The 20,698-nt window shown below is 37.0% G+C and overlaps 1 protein-coding gene and 1 pseudogene across 1 annotated transcript; both read right to left on the minus strand.

Annotated features, from left to right (window-relative positions):
- Positions 1-2,826: 2,826 nt before the first annotated feature.
- Positions 2,827-4,506, minus strand: LOC147517145 (Rubber elongation factor protein (REF)). Its single transcript, XM_086589526.1, has 3 exons — positions 4,212-4,506; positions 3,911-4,135; positions 2,827-3,529 (listed from the first exon to the last, which is right to left on the minus strand). Exons 1-3 carry the CDS (start codon positions 4,251-4,253, stop codon positions 3,056-3,058), a joined length of 741 nt encoding a protein of 246 aa, XP_086445652.1. The 5' UTR covers positions 4,254-4,506; the 3' UTR covers positions 2,827-3,055.
- Positions 4,507-17,041: 12,535 nt separating this feature from the next.
- Positions 17,042-20,506, minus strand: LOC147517146 (protein NRT1/ PTR FAMILY 4.6 pseudogene; annotated as a pseudogene).
- Between the last annotated feature and the right edge of the window lie 192 nt (positions 20,507-20,698).

Below are 20,698 nucleotides of genomic sequence, written 5' to 3' on the forward strand. Positions count from 1 at the left end.
AATCAATTCAAGCATGTGAATAATTGGTTTCTGTCTTGTTTCCACCAATCTTGAATTAAAAGTTTCAGATAAGTTATTCTCAACTGAGTCACATGAAGAAGAGAACCCATAAAAAGCTTTAGACCATAACACATGATTTTGTTTCATAATATGTTTATGAGCATGGAAGTTAATTGCATTCATCTGATCATAACTTTTTAAAATTCATGAGGATAACTAGCCTTGCTTGCTTGCCAGAAAAGAGATTTTAGTTGTGCTCCTGGATAAGATTTCCTAAGTTGGCATATATATGGATTATATGCCTAGCACAACATCTGTGCTCAGCCATAAGGAATGTTTTTGCAATGACTGGCAATAGTCCTTTTTGTTGATCAGTAATTAGAGTCAAACCAGTCCCAAGACCCAAATCCAAGTTATCATTCAACTTTTCTAGAAACCACAACCCAACTATCTTTGTTCTCACCCTCAACCACTGCCCAAGCAATAGAAAACATCTGGTTGTTCCCATCTCTCCCTACAGCAGTTAATAACTCTCCTTTACAAAAGCTTTTCAAGAGAGTCCCATCAAGACCTATAACTTTTCTACAACCATCTTTCTAACCACTCTTCAAAACCTCAAAACATACATAAAACCTCATAAAAAAAAAAAAGCCATTTTGGTATGGTCAGGCCTATCAACTGCAATCTTAACAGAGCTTTCTGGGTTCGATAACAAAATCTCCTCTCCATGACCCCTTAACTTACCATAGTGATCTCTCAAAGAACTCGATCTCTACCTTAGCCATAGCTAACTTCTTAGCCCTATAACACTTTACTTTAGAAACTACAATTTTGTATGTGTCTTCCACATCTTGCTTAAACTCTCTCAGTTTCCAACATGGGTTTGCAACAATCTTTGGTATGTACTTCTTATACAGCCACCTTGCATCTGTAATCTTTATCTTGAAATCTCTTTGGCATGTGTGCTGATTAAACAAACTCTTGATTTGAAAAGATTTCTCTTTCTGCATATAAGTTGCTCACAATCTCTAAGTACAATTTCTACACTCTACAAGCAAATATTTTTCTGCACTCTTAGAAAAACTTAGAGGAACAAGTCTGGCTATTGCATAATCTTTCAAGAAATCTCTCAATTGTTCACAATTTGCAAATCTCATGCCCTTAATAGGTTCAAGAGTCATTGTATCACACCTAGGATTAAAAATAGGAAACACGGAATTCTTCCTAATTCTCTCGCCATCCTCATCAGTCAAAGGACTGTCATACTCGTTAGAATCAACAAGTTCAGGTTCATAGCCATCTCTACCCATTGCTTTATAACCAATCCCACCAAATATATCAACACCACCATGCCCATTTTCAGTAACATCATCATTCTCATTTTCAGTAGGCATTTAAGTATTTTTCAAACGGGACATCAACTAAACCACTTGGTTGCTCATTTTGTTTTGCATTTTTTTTTGCATTCCTTCTTTCAATCTTCTCTACTCTAATCTCGATGATCTCCTCTTCAGCATCACTAATATAATCAAAGCTAGCAGCCTCATATTCAGTGTCAGATTCATCTTCAACCTCATAGTCATCATCACTCTTAGATCCCTCACACTCATCCTCTACCCTTTCCTCTACACAGTGGTCAAGATAAATTCAACAGCTGTATAAGCTGAAGCAACTTGAATAATTGGACCTATATCATCATCAGGCAGAAAGATCCTAAGACCATTCTCTAGTGTTTTCATGGGGAAATTGTAATAAAGTTTGAAGGGTGTCTGTAACCCAACTGATCCACTCTTTTCACAATACTATCATAGAACAACTCTTCTATGTTTACATTTTCATAATACTCAACCTTCCCATTAGCATAATTTGACTTGTGTATGTCATTAAATGTACCACCATGATGTATCCACAAATTGAACACTTCAGCCACTGAAAAAATACAAACGTAGACGTTACTTAAACAATATGGAAATCGAGAATAACATAAACAACTAAACATTTTTTTTTCAGAAAAAAGAAAACGACAAAAAAAATTATAATAACTAAACCTTTAACAATCAACAATAAACAATGGTTGAATGTCATTATAAAAAATAAACCTTTACCAACAAAGACAACAAAAGACAAAGAAGGTGGACATTAACAATAAACAGTCATTCTTCTATCGCAAAGGCAAACCATGCCATTGTAAATGCTTACTGTTGGCTTGGATCGAGATTTAGAAAGACGGAAGCTTCCTTTGTTCCTCGAAAAGCAAATTCGCGAAAATATATTTGAGGTTAGTCAACGAAGAATGGGAGGGAAGAATTGAGGGGCAATGTGGTTTAAAGTTTGGTGCTTAGTTGTGTGCTAATTATAAACAATTGAGAAAACCTGGTGCGTGCCCCTATAATTTTAACAGCCAAATCGTATTCCATCACTTCAAAGTTAACAGATGGTACTAATTGTAAAAAATTGAAAATATCTTGTATTTTTAGGCAAAAAAAATAATACGTTGTATTTAATGTAAAAAACTGAAAAATACGTTATATTTTTAGGTCAATCCATCAAGTGTACGTCGCAATCTCATCCACATCACAAAACCAAAAGTTAACCATCTACCTCTAATACGAATAGTTTTAAACCATGGAGCCGACCATATGGCCATACCTCCACACTTGCTCATGGCAGTTTGTAATCCAGAAAGAACAAAATCATCCGGCCACTAATCAGATCGCTTTCTAACATTACCAAAATTCATCAAGTGCAAGTCGCAATCACATCCACATCACAAAACCAAAAACAAAAACTAATTCTTGCCAAATTAGAGAAACAAATGAAACCATATTCTTAAACAACCCATTTATATTCAACAGAAGTTCTACCAACTTACCAAGCAAACAAACCGAAAACAAAATACTTTTACCACTTGACATAAGCAGTTCAACTTATTTTCTGAACAAAGAAGCCATCCTGCTATTGCACTAATACATCGCAAAACACACTAAATAGGTTCACTTTGATTTACACCATCAATAATTAACCAAAACATATCAAGTTATCAATCCACTCATTCTTACTGAGCCACAACACCATCAGACGCAACTTCCTCACTCTTCTCACCACCAAAAACTTTCTCAATTTTCTCAATAGGAACTAAAGGCAAATACGACGACACAGTGTAACCACTCTTCGCCGAAGAACAAACAGTCTGGTTATACTTGTCAGCCCAATACGCCGCAGCAGGTAAAACAACATGAGCCACTTGAGGAAATAGAGGAAGTGTATTCAACACATGCCAGCCAGAAACTGCGTAATGCTCAGCCACTGGCTCATACTTAGCGTAAAGCTGTTTAGCTGTTGGTTCAGATTTGGTGTAGACTGTTTTCGCAATGTCTGTGGCTGTGTCAATTACACCAACTCGTTGAACTTCTGAAGCCACGCAACGAGCTACCTCTGGTGCCTTTTGAGCTGCTGAGTATGCTTGGAATGATGCTGATTTCACCAATGGTGGCACGTGACGTCCTATTTCACTTACTGATGAGTCCACCTAAAATCACGTGACATAATAAACATAAAGAAACAAAGTTGTCAGTTCCTTTTCACTAAACATTTAGCATTTCGAGGATGATAATGAATGAATATTTGCTAACGGACGCATAAAATTCCACCGACTAATTTAGCATGTTGATAACGAAAGACAACAGCGGATTTTAGCAATAACAAGATATACCGACTAACATACGCCAAGTCAAAAAGAAAATCAAAAGAATCTAGCTCCAAGTGCGTATTTTAGTGTTACTTCAATATAACATACGCCTGGTGCGTATTTTAGCAGCAAGTAACAATACTTCCTAACTGGCGCCGTGAAAATAGTAAACTACCAAAAAAAAAAAAATTGCGGATGTAAAATAGGGTTAAGAGATCTGACCTTACGATCGACAAATTTGAGGAGTTGAATAGGAACGTCATGGAATTTCTCATAAACTGGACCAATAACAGTTTTCACAGTATCTTCAACAGTCTGAACACCGGGTTTCAAAGGACCAGAATTATCCTTAGCATAGTTATAAACGCTTGAAAAGCAAATCATGACTTGTAACGCAGCAACTTGAACGAAATCAAGATATTTCAAAGCCTGCTTGTTTTCTTCCGTCTGTAAATCAATTAATAATAATAATTAAATAACATAAAATCAAAGATCAAGAGCTTGTTAGAAAGAGAAAAATTACCATGTTTGGTTGTTGTTGTTGTTTGGAATCGACTTCAGCCATTAATGAATTGGTTTGTCAGTATGGGGTATTATGAAAACTGATGTAGTTAAGGAAGGAGCTGTATTTAGAAAGCCCGAAGAAGAGTTCACACCAATATTTTATTGTTACAACTACTTCGTTTTATAGAGAGAGAAATACACGGCTACGATGTGAATGGGGCAATACGTGTCGGTTAATTAGCGGAGAATGTGATGGGGTGATTGGGGTCATATGCGTCAACGGTGACCTCAATTTTGACTATTATTTATACTTCGATACTAAGGTATGGTGGATGTAGTTTTAGAGTGCTCGTAATTTTATTGTTGTCTGTTCATATGACGTCAGTTTTGTATAATATATGTGGTCTGATAACACCGACTCAAGAATGTTGGAAATCTTTACCAAAAAAAACACAGCACGTTGTATGTATTGATAGATTCGGGATGGGGCCTGGGGGCACAGTGGACCAGATGGTTCAGTGGGGCACAGTTCGCGAGAAATCCTGACTGTATGGATTTAGGAGTGTGTAACCGAAACCATTTATAGCAGTCCTAAAATATTAGACCTATTAAAACCTGGGTTTTTAGAAACCGAACCGAAAAAAACCGAAATGAATAGAATCAAATAATTTCCCTGGTACCCGAATCAAAACCGGAACCGATCAGTATGATTTTCATATATATAATAAAAACAAATTCAAATATTATAATATATAATTTTTATTTGTTAGGTGTAATAGTGAATGTGTGTTATTAAATGCATGTTTTATAGTATTACATTAGACATGTATATTATAAGTGTTAATAATATGGATAATAATATTGTCAACGTCTACACGTGTACTATGATTTAACTAATACACTGTATATATTAACTAATATAAATATGTATGTGTTTGATATATTACACGTGTATATATATTAGTAATGAATGTGTGCAATGCTAATTAACAATTGTGGGCATGTACTTATTATTATATATATATATATATATATATATATATATATATATATATATATATATATTCGATTTAAAATTAATACACGTACTATTTATGAGATGTATTTAAAGTTTTAAGTTAACTTTCAAATAGTATCGAATTTGGCACCATAACTTTTTATGAGATGATAAAAATATCGATGACAAGTGTTATTGTCGCACTAAAAACTAACTTTTATATCAATTACATAATAAATAAATAAAAATGTAATTTTAGTAATAATAATGTACAACTCGATAAGGAACCGAAACCCGAATTGGAACCGATTTAATTAATGGGTATGGATTATGATTTTCTAAATATAAGAAAAAACCCGAAAGACTTGATAAGAACCGTTAAAAATAAAACTGAAACCGATAAAAACCGAACCAGAACCAACCTATAAACACCTAATATGGATGTAAGAATATATGCCAATAATATAAATAGGACAAGAAATCGGGTCTGGTTGACCCGAATCTAACCAGACCCGTTCCCTGCCCTAAATGCAAATAGGGAAGTGGTATTTTCCCAGTCCCACTCAAATTTGTTATTTTAGAAGATTCTAGTTTTGGAAGGTATACTTATCCTTGTGTGTAATACATAAGACCCAAACAGTTTACCTAATTGCACTTAGAGACAAATGAGTAGATTATTTGGTATACTGAAAATGAAAATATAGAGAAAAAAATTTGCTACGTGCTTAGGAGCAAAAAATCTTATAAGCACATCTCCACCACATATCTACTATATTTTCAACAATTGATTAATTCTAGTTGTCACACTCCGAATTTCGACAGAATTCGGAAAAACAATATTTGTTCCGACTCTTCGATTTTCGAGGTGTGATACACTCTCCACTCCCAAAAACCCATAATTAGTTTAAATACGCGGATAATTAAAAACCAATAAGAATTTCACATTAAACAAAAGTCATCTTCATTACAAAAATTCACAGATAAGATTAGGTTACAACTCTTCTTTCAATAACTCTTTAATTAAAATTACAAATGAAAATACAAAAACATTGTCTAGACTGAAAAATCTATATCATCTCAAGGGAAAGCAAAACATATCCTGGAATGCAATGCTAACGCAAACCACAAGCAGTAACCAACTTTCTTCAACACTAAACCTGTCAAGGCTTATAAACTATGTTCATTTAATGAACACACCCGATAAGCAAACATGCAAATCGGGTCAGCATTATAAAAAATACTGGTGTGAGTAGCCCTAAAATATAAATCATACTAATACATATATATACCCAATAAATAAGGCAGTTAGTTCTTCCACTGAGACGCCTTAACATCCAACGAATAATACAACATCCTTAAGTACAATAATTAAGGCAGGTAGTTCCTCTACTGAGGCGCCTTAGCTTCCCAACAATAATACAAAGGCATTTAGTTTCTCCACCGAGGCGCCTTAGGTTCTAACTAAACTACTAACCATCCAAGCATATTCTATACTTACCGCATTTCATGCTCAATTACAGAGTGAGTCGTCTTTACACAAGTAATTAGTTTGACCCATCCTTCTGCAAAACTCTATCTAATCATATATTTAAAGATATATCATTAACCAACATATTACTATAATTATATTATTTAAGGCTTTCTTTGCGTGTCCGTAAAATCACGTCGTATCTATGTCTTACCTAGTTTCCCTGGCTACCACAATCGCTACCCAATGCCGAACATGTACATCCACATGTCTCCTCTCACAAAATGAATCACTCCGTGCGTAGCTACCCTAAGCGGGATGCTGCACACCAGGTAACCCTCACACGAAAGCTAATCAAATTACTTATGCCTGAAGGGCCATTCAGATTCATTGAAACGCCAGAAGGGCCAATCATATCACATACGCCCATCACAAGGGCCAAATCACATGAGTTGTGGTAGCTAGGTTCTAGGATTTTCGTTATGTAATTTATTCAAGTGTCATACATTTATATCTCAGAATAATTCTTATTCTATCTCATGCCAGTATACTTAACTATACTGAAGCTCAACGTTTCTCGTTATAATACAATCCACATTATCATGTGCCAATATTATTCATTGCACGATATCTAAATATCTCTATATCAAATCTCGAAACGTATTATTTCACATGCCAATTATATATTGCACTATCATATGGAATGTCTCAAGCCTTCATACATACTACAATTCATTTAAGTAGCAACTCATAATAGTAATCAATCATGTAACGTATTCATTCAATATATTTATGTGAACTCAATTCATTATCAGAGGCACGCATTATTTCTATTTGTGCACAATATAAATAGTATATAAATAATCAAAATATAAGTCTATTTCACCAAATATCAAAATGAAACAACTTTTAAAAGAAAGAACAACTCAAGTCCAAATACGAGTCAAGTCAAACTGATCAACCATCAAAAAGCCCAATACTAAAGTCCATGAATCTGAGTCCGTATGTAGTTTAATTCTCATAAAAACGTATATATCTAAGTCTTATTATAAGAATTCCCCTCTTGTTACGTGCCAATATTTATATGCTTTACACACTACTTACGTCCAATCTTAATTAGATAATGACAAACAAGGTTATACAATTTTCGACAATATTTTATTACTACATTTGTCCATATTCTTAAATATGTGAAAATCTGAAAAAAATCAACATTCCACAGTCAACGGTCAACGTTCAATGGTCAAACCCAACAGTCACCAATTTGGCATTCATCCAAACAGGTCCTAACGCAAACTCGTAGGTAAAACACTTCAACCCATAGTCCTAATCCAACTAACCAAAATAAAGCCCAAAACCGGGGTTGAAACCAAGGCATAAAAGTCTAAACCCTTAAAGACTCACTTTGACCCATTTTAAGTCAAATGGGTCGGCCCAGAATAAAAATAGAAACTGGCCCCAAACCAAAAAGAAATGAACTGGCCCAACACAACTTAAAATGAAATGGGCCCAACACAACTTAAAATGAAATGCCTCAACAACTTAAACTAGCTAAGGCCCAAGGTGCAAGGCCCAACCCCAACAGGTCGTCTTCCTCATCTCCCTCAGCTCACCAACTCCCTCCACCGCACCAGCTCGTGCGCCGGCCACCCCTATCTCTCTCCTTCATCCCAGCGGTTGGACTCCCTATGAAAAACCCCGCCACTTTAATACATACAAAACTCTAACCTATAAACTTCGAAAATCACTCTCCAACCAAGATCTGACCGCCATTAACGCCTCCTTCTAGCTTTCAATCAACACTCAAACCTCCTTACTACCCCCATTTATCAATCAACCAACCCACAATACAAAATAATAGTTCAAACTACAAAATCAACACCACCACAATATCGCAGTATCAACCTTGGATCCGACCGCCATTGTCGCATCTTTGAAGCTTTCAACCACACCCAAACTCCCCACTACCAACATTCATCAATCAACCAATCCACAATACAAAATAACAGGTAAAACTACAATATCAACATCACCACAGAAGAGTTCCACAAAAAATGTAGGACGGTTTCTTACTGTTGGACTCGCGACGCCATTGACGACTCCTTCCGAGTTCCAACAGTTAAATCCAGAGTTTCAAGGATTTAGTAAATAACTATACTACCATCTAACCTAACCAGTCCAAATATTTCACGTATGAGCAAAACAAATCTAAAATAGGGAAAAGCGAGAAAAATCGAGAACCAAAACTCTAACAGTAAAGCTTTGGTGAAATCGATTTAAAAATAATATAATTACTCACCGGTATTAAAAGCTCCACGAATCCCTCATAGTCCAAATCGTCGTGCTCCAACTCTCTAACAATCAAGCCGCCTCCATTTTTATTTTATTTTTATCTAAAAACCTTATTCTCTGGAAAAATATGAATATATACTTGGGTTTGAAACCTAAGCCCAACACAGACTCGGGCCCAGAAATCAGGCCCACGTATCCCAAATTCAGTCCAACAAATTTTAAATAAATAAATTAATTAATTAATAAATTAATAAATAAATACGTATTTTAAATACGGGCGTTACACTAGTTATTAAAAATATAACGAGGTCTCTCCAAAACATTCAATTTTTTCATATTTTTTTTCAAATATATATTTTTTCGTTTCTTTCCACAAAATAATAATAATAAATAAATAAATAAATAAAAAATAAAAAATTTGATAGGCAAGCGGGGTTTTTTTAATTAAGAGGCCTCCTATCCTTTTTTCATAGACAAAAATACTTGAGTTATTACATTCTTACATACTCTACCCCACTAGCATCCTTAAACACAATTTTCTTTGTATCTTTAGAAAATGAGCTTGGGGTGAGCTCAATAAAATATACCGTTGGTACATTTTATGCTAGTTTGTCTGCTAACCTAATACATTATCTAAAAACATGAGTGATGGCAAAAATATCTAGTCTAGTTATCTGTTTATTTATGTCTTCGATCATCTTTTCTGCTTTCCATGGGCTCTTCTTGTTTTTGAGAAATGATAGATAGTACATTTGTAGAGTTTGTTCGGGCTTTGATTTGTTTGATATTATGCATATGGGCTAGCTTCAAACCTTGTTGAAGTCCTTCTAACTCAATAAAAGCAATTGAGTTGAACTGAGATTTCCCCTTTGATGCTGTTGTCACTTGTCCCTGGTCATCTCTTAAACTTGCTGCCCATCCTCCTGTCATCCCTTGTAGTGTGCCATAAGTATTCAAGTTTATTATCCTTGGTTCCACTCTTTCCCATTTGCATCTTTGGGTTGTTGCTGCTATAAGTTCCACGTTAGCATTCCATCTCTGCAAGAACTCTTCTCTTTCCTGGCCGTATTCCATTTTGTGTTTTATCGAGTTCAGCTTTAATTTGTTTTCACATCTTGTATAATGAGATGCCATGCACCATCTGATCAATGAAACATGTCTTCTTCTCGAATATTTTGTTGTTTCTCTCCTGCCATATCCAATAGAAAAACACATTTGTAACTAGCTTTAATGCATCTTGCTTCCTACCTTTCCCCTCGCATTTCTGTACGAGCCATTCCACTTCCTCTTGCCATGTTACCACGTTCTATCTCTTGTAACCTGAAAATGCTAGCAGAGTTCTCCATATATTACGAGAGTAAAAACACTCAAAATACATGTGTTGGTCTCTATTTAAAAAAAAAAAAAAAAAATCATCCAAAAAACACTTTTTGGTCCCAAAAACTAGTTTTATGATAATTAGGTAAAACTTGTTTTTCAAGTTAAAATACTATTTTTCTTTGAGGGAAACACTTTGGGCGCTCAAGGTAGGCAAATGAACTCTCTGTATGTTTTAGACTTTAGTACTTTATGTCGTGATATGTTGAGAAATATATTGTGAAATATAAGGGTCTCTCTCTCTCTCTCTTTTTTTTTGAAGTGGAAATTTTATTAATAATGATAACGAGTTTTACAAATAATTAGGACAAGCGTGCAACAAGCTGCGCCAAGTCCTTTCTCGAATGGCAAAACCTATCCTCCTAAAACAAACTCGTTAGAACCAATCTGTCATTACGTTGCAGTCCATAACTTTCTGCAATCTCTTAAGGAGCTCAACAGATCATTGTGCCAAGAAACCAAAGGTGTCAAACCGAAAGGAATGAAATAATCTTTGGTTAGCTCTACAAGCCTCCTTGTGTTTCTCAATTTTCCCTACCGCGCTGCTCTATTAGTCTGCTTCTCCCACCTCAAAGACTCCATTCCCAAGCCCTACTAATGGAGAGGCTCCAGCTTACATCAACACACGATGCCTCCCCTCGGACCAATCGTAGATCAATACATCCAAGAGCGATCTCCCTCATTCGGATCGATGAAAAAATTCACAAGAGCCTCCTTTCTTCACCTGCACCCCAGCCCTCCAAAATCGTCACATAAAATATCTCCGACATGATCATGTCGGTATTTGAAGCCCGAGAAATATCTACAATGTCTGCATGGTCCCCAAAAGTATCTAGTCTGCTCTTTTTGCACACAGGGCATAAACCACCATCAGAGTACAAAGGAATCATGAGACGGTACCGGAGAATAGAACGATACTCTACCGGCGACATACGCTGTCCAAGTCCCTCCATCGGAATAGCAAGTAGGAAATCCTTTGCATGTTCTGACTGTAAGCATCCAATGACTGCTTTCTGACGAGCAGATAACACAAACTCCCTCTCAAGACCAACAACAATCTTACCATAGAATGCTTCCGCCAAAACTTTTTGTGGTTTTAAGGGGACGGTAGCACTCACAGCCATAGAACTGGGTCAAAATCGGGTAGACAGAGACTCAATGCACTGGTAGCAACATCAAGAATCTCATCCAAAGGTACTGGGCCACAACTCCTAAGAATGTGGTTCTGAAGCTCAGAAGTCTGACAGCGGGAGGTCACAAAAGCAAATGTAGATACATCAGTGGCACAATAGATACCTAAACCGCCTAGACGTAATGGGAGTGTCGATAAATGCCATTGTAAATCACCGAAGCCAGGACCATCAGAAACCACAATACCCTGGAGAACACTGCAGAGATGCCGATCAAAAGTCTAAGCTGCCTCTCTGAAAAAGGATGGTGGACAAGTACGAATCGTGAAGACCAACTTAGAGAGCCCAACACAAGCTCGTAAGAGCGCTAACTCACACTGTGGATCTTCTAATAAAGCCAAACAGTCCATCAGAGTCATAGCCTTGTCAATACGCTTGCGAATAAGACCCATGACAAAAGATGCATCAATGCTAACTGCACCTCCAAGCAACCTGACCCCCTGCTGAGGATGGGACAAATATGAAGGAAAGAGACCAGGAGTAGAGCGACGTGGATCTAGTGATGGCCAAAATATCTCAGTTTTAGCCACATTAAGAACCAACCCATAAGAAGGTCCTTCTTCCTGAATCATACCCAAAGCTGTCGCCACCTGTTCTGTATCCCCGACCAGAGTCCCATCATCTAAGTACCACGCCAGAAGACGCAATAACCCGACAACCGGATGGATCCGTAGAATAAGAGGATGCAACACTAGTGCAAATAGAAGGGGACCTAGAGGGTCGCCTTCTTTGGACCCCCGTAGCGCATTCATATGTAGCCATCCCCACGATAACCTCGCGGTGACAATACAAGTACTTTCGACCCAAGGGGCAATAGGCTGGGCATCGGATACTGAACCTCTTTCAACATGATGGTCCGATCAACCATGTTAAAAGCATTCTGAAATCTACCAAAGGCGATATAAAGAGAGCTATTGTCGCCATTGTTAGCATACACCATATGGTTGACAAATGCAAAAATCGCCTCTGCTTCTACCGTAAACACCCACCCCATACCGGAAATCCTGTAAGTACCCAACCACATCTCTCGAAACTCCTCTCATTGCAATCTTAGAGACCGACGACGCCAAACCATGCCCACGGCTATAGGGGCCGAATCGCTTATCCGGCTTAAGAAGTGGAGTAAAGCGAAGCACTCGCTATGAATTCGCTTAACGGTGGGACATCGTCCCTCAGAACCAAAGATTCACCACGAGGGGTCAATGCATCTAGCAAATCGACGATATAGCTGCTGCAGCGGCCACCTCATAGCATCCAACAAATGCCGAGCTCGGAGACCATCACGGCCACAAGAAGTGCCTTTCGAAACGACCTAATGCATGACAAAAGGGTATTTCTCTCAAATAAAGGAGGCTCGGCAAAGGAACAGTTGGTCTCACGGTGGTTGTCGACCGGGTGTTTCTCCTCTAATGCTTGGATAGTCTCCACCGAAGTTAGGGCGACCCCCTCGATGATGATGACACTTTTTTACCGGCTGCCGTAAAATGTCCATCGCAACCTTCTGTAAGCATCGACGCACATTCTGAGTAGAAATAGATCGCTGGGGTGGCTGGATTGAAGGAGGCTCTACTGCAGACTCTAAGAGGCGAAACAGTCCACCTGGCTCGTTCCATATCGTCAACGCATGGAGTATCTGTTTCTGCTGAAGGTTTTTCCTATTACCAGATCGACGTTCCTGACGATTCTGTGGTTGGAAAACTTGTAGAGTGCAACACGGGAGAAGGAGAAGACGAACCCATGACAAAACTGAACTAGGATCAACCGTAATATCCCAGAGAGGAGACTTCAATGCACCAGAAAATGCCAAACGACATGCACGTGGTATACTTTTCACAGTGCGAAAGGGTATACGAAATGCCCTATCAAGTAACGTCTCATCAAGAGAGGGAACAACACCCAGAGGCCTCGGGATATCACTAGCGTCTCCTTGTGATGTGAGTGCAGATTGCATAGTCATAGGGATAGGCGGTGGTTCTGGTATACCGACAATAAGGCATCCCAACTCTCCATTATCAGTCATTTCCGGTGGTTTTGTGATGCCTCCTGAATGACGACATGGTATGGTTAATGCATGCATGCTGAGACAGTGGCCACATATCCATTTTTTTTTTTTTTTTTTGAAAACCTAATTTTTCCAAATTTTGATCCGATATTTTTCCAAATTTGGCAATGATATTTGTGTTCCGATATCTGAAATTCCGATATTCAATTTTTCTGAAAAATAATTAGATTGGAATTGGATATGTTTTCAAAATCTGATCTGATCCGATTTCCGATTAATTTCCGAATTTTTAATATATCCGGTCTACTTTATATAGTTACTAAATTAAAACTACATATAGTTTACAAACCAAATAAAAATCCTAGAGAAATTGAACATTGTCTCTCTCATAACTTCAAGAAATCAATATTTTCATTCTAGTACATGTCTCAATTTATCCCATATTTCTATTTATTGAATTAATGCATTAACATGCATGAAGAAAAAATTTGTTGAATGAATGAGTTAAAAAGTCTAAGTTGTTTTTTAGAATTAATACATTTCAAAATGATTGTTAAATGAATGTATTAACTGGATAAAAAATGGTTATTCTATGGTGATCTTGGACATACCCATAAAAACACTCATGTACCCCATAACTAACATAAGTTTTTGTCATACTCCAATAACTGTCTAAATCTAATAATATCTCCCAAATAAGTTGGGGTATTTCCAATAAAGGTAGGGGCAAAAGAATAAAAAGAAAAACAAAAAACAAAATAACGACACATCTATTTGGTACCGTTTTTATAAGTTTTGATCTTTCGGCATTCTTCTTTATCTCTCTTGGGCTTTATCTTCTTAAAAAAAAAAAAAAAAAAAAAAAAAAAAAAAAAACTTACGAGCCTTGCCTTGCAAACACAGATTTAGTCCTATTCGTATTAAACTTGAACTTGCTTTTAAATTACGAAGTCATCTCCTTCAATGTTTCTAATCTTTGTCTTTCAACAACTCTGTAATGAATTTGGAATTGGGTCTGTTGAGCCTTAATTGCTTTGGCTTTCACCACCACCATAGTTGTTTGATGAAATGCCACATTGAGCAATGGTTCCTCTGCAAGCTTTTCGTAGAAAGGGGAGCTGCTGGAGTCCATATTGAATATCAATCTTCTATAACAAAGAAATGTGGACACATGGCTGTTAGTAGGTTTTTCCTTGTCCAGTAGATACTCAATGCAAAGTTCTGCCTCCTTGAACTTTGCATCATGTTCAAGGATATTACAAGATTTTGTTGACCTACTCTTCTGCATAGGAGGAACTTAACTATGGTGCAAACTTTGTCACCCATAATACCATACTAATTGTAAGGGTTTGTCTTTTGCAGTGAACATCATTAGACTCCTTGGATATGCATATTTTGGAGCCTGGTCGAGCACATGTCTTATCTTTACTCCATATTGGGAACTGATGAATAAGATTTTGCATGAGTTTTGGTGGGACAATGTTCTTTCTGCAAGGGAGCTGATGTCTCTGGGGAGGGAAGAAGATGCAAAGGCCTGTATGGCAGGGTCCACACGCATGCAAACAGGGATGATGATTGCTAAGAGTCTGAAGTTGGCAGCGGAGGCAAAGTTGCTTTGCAGGGAAATTGCAGCTCATGTTGAGTTTTATGGGTATTTATTCAACAGAAGGGTCTCCAACTTTTGTGTTGCTTTGTTTCTTTCCGTTTTCAGATAGCAATAGCAGATTCTATGTATGTGTACACTAGCCTTGAGGACTTAATTGTATACTTATCAAGTTATCATTTCGAATCCATAATATAAAATCATTCCATTCTTTTGATTCTTTTGTTTTCATAGAAGTGTTGACTTGTGGAAATTTTTTGTCATGTTTAATGTGTTTAGATCCCATTATATAGCGTGTTAATGCGTTTTTTTCCCGTTTATAGTTTTTAGTGAATTTTAAATATGGGTTATTTAGGGATTGGTCCTACTTATTTAGGGGTATTTAGGGATTGATCCTAAAATTATCGATTATTAGGCTTTAGTCCTACTTCTATCGATTGACCTTGAGTCATCTCAGTTGACCATGGTCAAATCATTTTATAATAATATATTTTTCATTTTTTTTATCAAAATGGCCAAACTACCCTTAGAGAGTCTTTGAAATGGTCAAACAATGGACACGTGTCAAAAATCTTTAATTGAGTCCGATTGAAAGGAGTCCCGCGATCCGTTCTTCTTTTTCCTTGAAACATCCGCCCGAGAAGCCATAAAAGAGAAGCTCCCCCCGATTGATTTACCTAGAACTCATATACCCGGAGTAAGCGCCTTTGGTAGGAGAGGATAGGCTGGAAGATGGAGATGAGTACTCATTACTTGCTTTATCCCCAGCTTTACCGACTATAGCCAATTAGAGGTCCGATCACGATCGGACTCTCTCACTTCTACACCTCCAACTCCACCCCGATTTGGAATGGAGAGAGATGGTTAGGAAAGAATGCGCATGATTTCGGATAGTAAAGAAAAAAAGATGAGGCCGCGGGGCTTTTATATATCTTGGTTCAACATTATTTTCATTGGTTGTTATGTATGCAAAGGAGATGATAGCAGCTGCTACAGACACATCTTCACTGACAAAATGAATGGGCCATGGCAGAAGTGATCAAGCATCCACAAGTCCTCCTCAATATCCAAAACGAGCTTGACTCAATAGTGGGTGGAAACCGCATGGTCACCGAGTCAGATCTACCTCACCTCAATTACTTACGCTTCGTCGTTCGCGAAACATTCTGAATGCATCCAGCTAGTCCATTCATGATCCCACATGAATCTATTCAGCCCACAAAAATCACCGGCTACCACATTCCTGCCAAGACACGTGTCTGGCTCCCCTAGCAATGAAATATGTTGGTGAAGCCATTTGCTTTTAGAATCTTACTTTGGAAAAAATGGGAGTGGTGCATCACCACCCTACCCCCTCACAGGCAAAGGCCGAGACAGACAGGACAACGAGTCGAGTTCTTTCCATTGTATGTGAGATTGATTACCTCACAGTTCGACACGTGGTGTTCCAACAATTCAATATAATGTAGCTTGTCAAGCACGCTGAAGGGTAGTTTGGCCATTTTCATAAAAAACAAAAATTATATTATTATAAAATGGGTTGACTACGGTTAACTGAGACGACTCAAGGTCAATCGATAGAAGTAGGAATAAAGCCTAATAATCGATAATTTTAGGATCAATCCCTAAATACCCCTAAATAATTAGGATCAATCCCTAAATAACCCTTTAAATATTTAATGCAACTTTGCTCGAACTGCCTAGTATAATGCAAGTTTGGACAACAGAGAAATATTATATGTTCATTCAAGATATATATCTACATATCGTTCCTTGTTGACAAATACTTGATTTAGCGAAATATGTCTATGACACTCAGTAAATGATCAGTTCTATCATCTTTTTTTTTCTCTTTGGAGTTGAGATGTATTTAATTAACAACTACAATTTTTAATTTCTCCATTAGGACGTCAATAGTTTTCAGGCTGTGTGATTACGAGAGGAAGGACTATTCGGCATAGTTTTGACACCTTCAGGTGCTTTTTCACTTGCCTCATCTTTGAGCCAAGAGTCAATTGGAGAGGCAGGACTATTGGGCTTAGCTTCAACAGCTTCATTGCTTTCTTCCTTGTGAAAAGATGATCCAATAGTCGTCGAAGAATTATCATCTGACTTGTACTTGTACCATGAGGCCCAGATGAGATAGTTTGCGAAATTAAGGCAGCTAAGCATTGCCAAGAACCAATAAAACAGATCCAGCCTACTCTCATTAAGAGTTGCCCCAGCCAACCACCCTGTTTTTCTCCTGCCCATCTTAGTGATTGAGTTTATAGCTGAAGCAAATATACTACTAAGGAAGTAGCCTATCGCTACTGATAAAAATGTGAACGAAGTTGAAAGTGATTTCATGCCAGAGGGAGCTTCCTTATAGAAAAATTCTATGAGACTAACTAAGGTAAACATGTCTGCGATTCCAAAAATGCAATATTGGAAGGACAGCCAGAAGAGACTAATGTTCTTTGTAGGGTCCTTAATGTCTTGGTTTCTTCTCTTTACCTCTGCAATTCCTGCTACACCCATTGAAATTGCAGAGAGAACAAGTCCTACACCGACACGCTGAAGTTGTGTAACGCCGGATGGTTGGTGAGTGATCTTTTGAGCAAAGGGAATGAAGATGTACTCATATATAGGAGCAAGAATAGTCATGAAAACTAGTGGGATTACTGGGATTGATGATGCTGGGACCTCCAAAGAACCGAGGTAAAGGTTCATAGTGCTCCCTTGTTGTACCGAGAACGTCTGAAGTTGTGCTAAACATGTGTTCATTAGAATTGTACTGGCTATGATGGGCAGCATCCTTATTATGATTTTCACTTTTTCCACTTCAGTCACTGTGCAAACTTCCCATGGCCTGGGGACTGAATCTTTGGGAAGAATAGCAGTTTTGTCTAGGCACCTGTTTCAAGAAATTAAATAATTTTTTTTGAATTTTCAAGTAGTTATAGAATTGCCGGCACCATAAATCAATACTTTCAATGTATCAATATGATCAATTAGATGAATATATGTTGTCCTCTGCTTATTTCTTTGATATTCAATATAGTAGCAGAAAGAAGTCAGTATAGCTCTTCAAACCAAGAAAGATAATTATCTAACGAACTGGCATGTCCTTGAGAAATATACTGCATGTTAAAAGACTTTCAAAATATATCACCTAACTGACGGGTGGTTGGAATTTTGTCATAATCTTCAGGTAATTCTTTATCACTGATCTCATACAGTTCAAGATTTTCTTCTGGGGATTTTAATTTTCTATTCTTGAATGTGACAACAATAATCTGGAAAAGAGAGTTAAAATCTTTAGTTAAAGATATCAGACATGTACTATATTTCACTGCAAACAAACTCACATTTTTGTTTGGTGTTTGTATCTATTGTAGTAAACCAAGTATAATAATTTTCTGCGTTCTCCCATTTGTTAAAATTTGATTTTGAATTTTTTTTCTTCATCCTCATTCGGTTGGTATTCATCCTCATTACTTTGGTATGATTGATTCAAATTATAAGTGGGTGTTTGTATGTTTATTTATGAGATAAAAGAATAAGAGGTTATTGGAGAAAAAGAAGAAAAAAAAAAAACCGCGGTCTTTTTCTTCTACAACTGAATCACGTAGAGTAAATGACTTGTTTTAGTCAATAAATATCTTGGGTATGCGGGTAATTTATGAAGCTAAATATGTCTAAAATCATTTTATTTATTTATTTTAAAATTGGGGTATGGGAGTGTTTTGTTGCATGTCCAAGATCACCATTATTCTAAGAGAATCCAATCCGATTATATAATTTAAATTTCCGATTTATTTCCATATTTTGCGGATTCTGAAATTTTCGAAAATTTTCTGATTTTCTGAATTCGGAAAAAAAATTGTCATCCCAAAAATAATTGGATGGGATTTGGAAAGGATATTGTCTGGAATTTTTTCCGGAAGCCCTTTATCTGATCCGAAGTCACTCTTACCGAAATATGGTTTGATAAAATAGCTTTTAATAAAAAAACACAACTAAACATGTTTATTCAAAAACTGTTTTTAGAATAAATATTTTTTCATAAAAATGCTTTTTAAAAAAAAATGATTTTTTGAAAAAATGAGAACCAAACACCCACTAATACTTCTTTATCTAAAAATTATCATATTATTCCTCTACTGAACATCGACCTATCTATCGACGATGCATCACTCTTGATTTCGAAACACTAAGCCTGGATGGTTAGAAAATAAGTAAGCCTACTGAGTAAGCCTAAGGGGCTATTTGTTTTTTTGGGTTAAGTTATAAGAGGGTCTTATAAGACCATGTGTTATAAGAGGGTCTTATAAGATGGTCTTATAAAGTGGTTTGTTTTTAATTTTAAGTTCCTCTTATAAGCACTTGTAAAAATAGAAAAAAACAAATACATGACATCTTATAGATGGTTATTTGACAAATATAACCCTACTTTACATCACATTTAACTTGAATATATTAATTTGAAATAAACGTATAGTTTGATTTTCGTTTTCAAATCAATTTTGATAATTAGAATATCAATTTTAGGAAACTACCTTAATTGGCGGTGATAGTGGTAGTGGTCTTAATAACACGGTGGTGGTGGTAGTGGAGGTGATGATATTGGTTTTAATAGCATGGTGATGGTAGTGGTAGTAGAAGTGGTGGATGTTTTAATAGTACGGTGGTGGTGGTAGTGGAAGTGATGATATTGGTCTTAATAGTACGGTGGTAGTGGTGGTGGTGGTAGTTTTAATAGCACAGTGGTGGTGGTGATAGTCTTAATAGTTCGATGGTAGTGGTGGTGGAGGTAATGATGGTGGTGGTGGTGGTGGGTGGTGGTGGCGTGGGGGCTGGTGGTGGTGGTGGTGGTAGTCGGTGGTGGTTAGGGTAATGGAGTTATTTGGAAAATAAGATAATGAAAATGGAAAAAGAGATAAATGAGGCTAATTTGGGGTATATGGATGAGGGGGTGTTTGAGTCATTTTTTGAGTTATAAGACTTATAGAATTGAAGTAGATCTAATTTTGGTACTTATAGAATTGGAGCCTCTTATAAGACATTTCTAGTAGAATGCCTCTTATAAGACTACCAATGCCTCTTATAGTACTAGAAATGTCTTATAAGAGGCTCCAATTATATAAGTACCAAAATTAGATCTACTTCAATTCTATAAGTCTTATAACTCAAAAAATGACTCAAACACCCGGCCCATATACCCCTAGCCTCATTTATCTCTTTTTCCATTTTCATTATCTTATTTTCCAAATAACTTCATTACCCTAACCACCACCGACTACCACCACCACCACCACCACCACCACCACCACCACTGCCGCCACCCACCACCATCACCACCACCACTACCACCACCATCATTACCTCCACCACAACTACCATCGAACTATTAAGACTATCACCACCACCACTGTGTTATTAAAACAACCACTACCACCACTACCACCGTACTATTAAGACCAATATCATCACCTCCACTACCACTACCACCGTACTATTAAAACTATCACCACCACCACCACCGTGCTATTAAGACATCCACCACTTCTACTACCACCACCATCACCATGCTAT

The sequence above is a fragment of the Coptis chinensis genome, chromosome 2, assembly GCF_015680905.1.
Source record: "Coptis chinensis isolate HL-2020 chromosome 2, ASM1568090v1, whole genome shotgun sequence".
In the NCBI taxonomy this organism is placed as follows: domain Eukaryota; kingdom Viridiplantae; phylum Streptophyta; class Magnoliopsida; order Ranunculales; family Ranunculaceae; genus Coptis; species Coptis chinensis.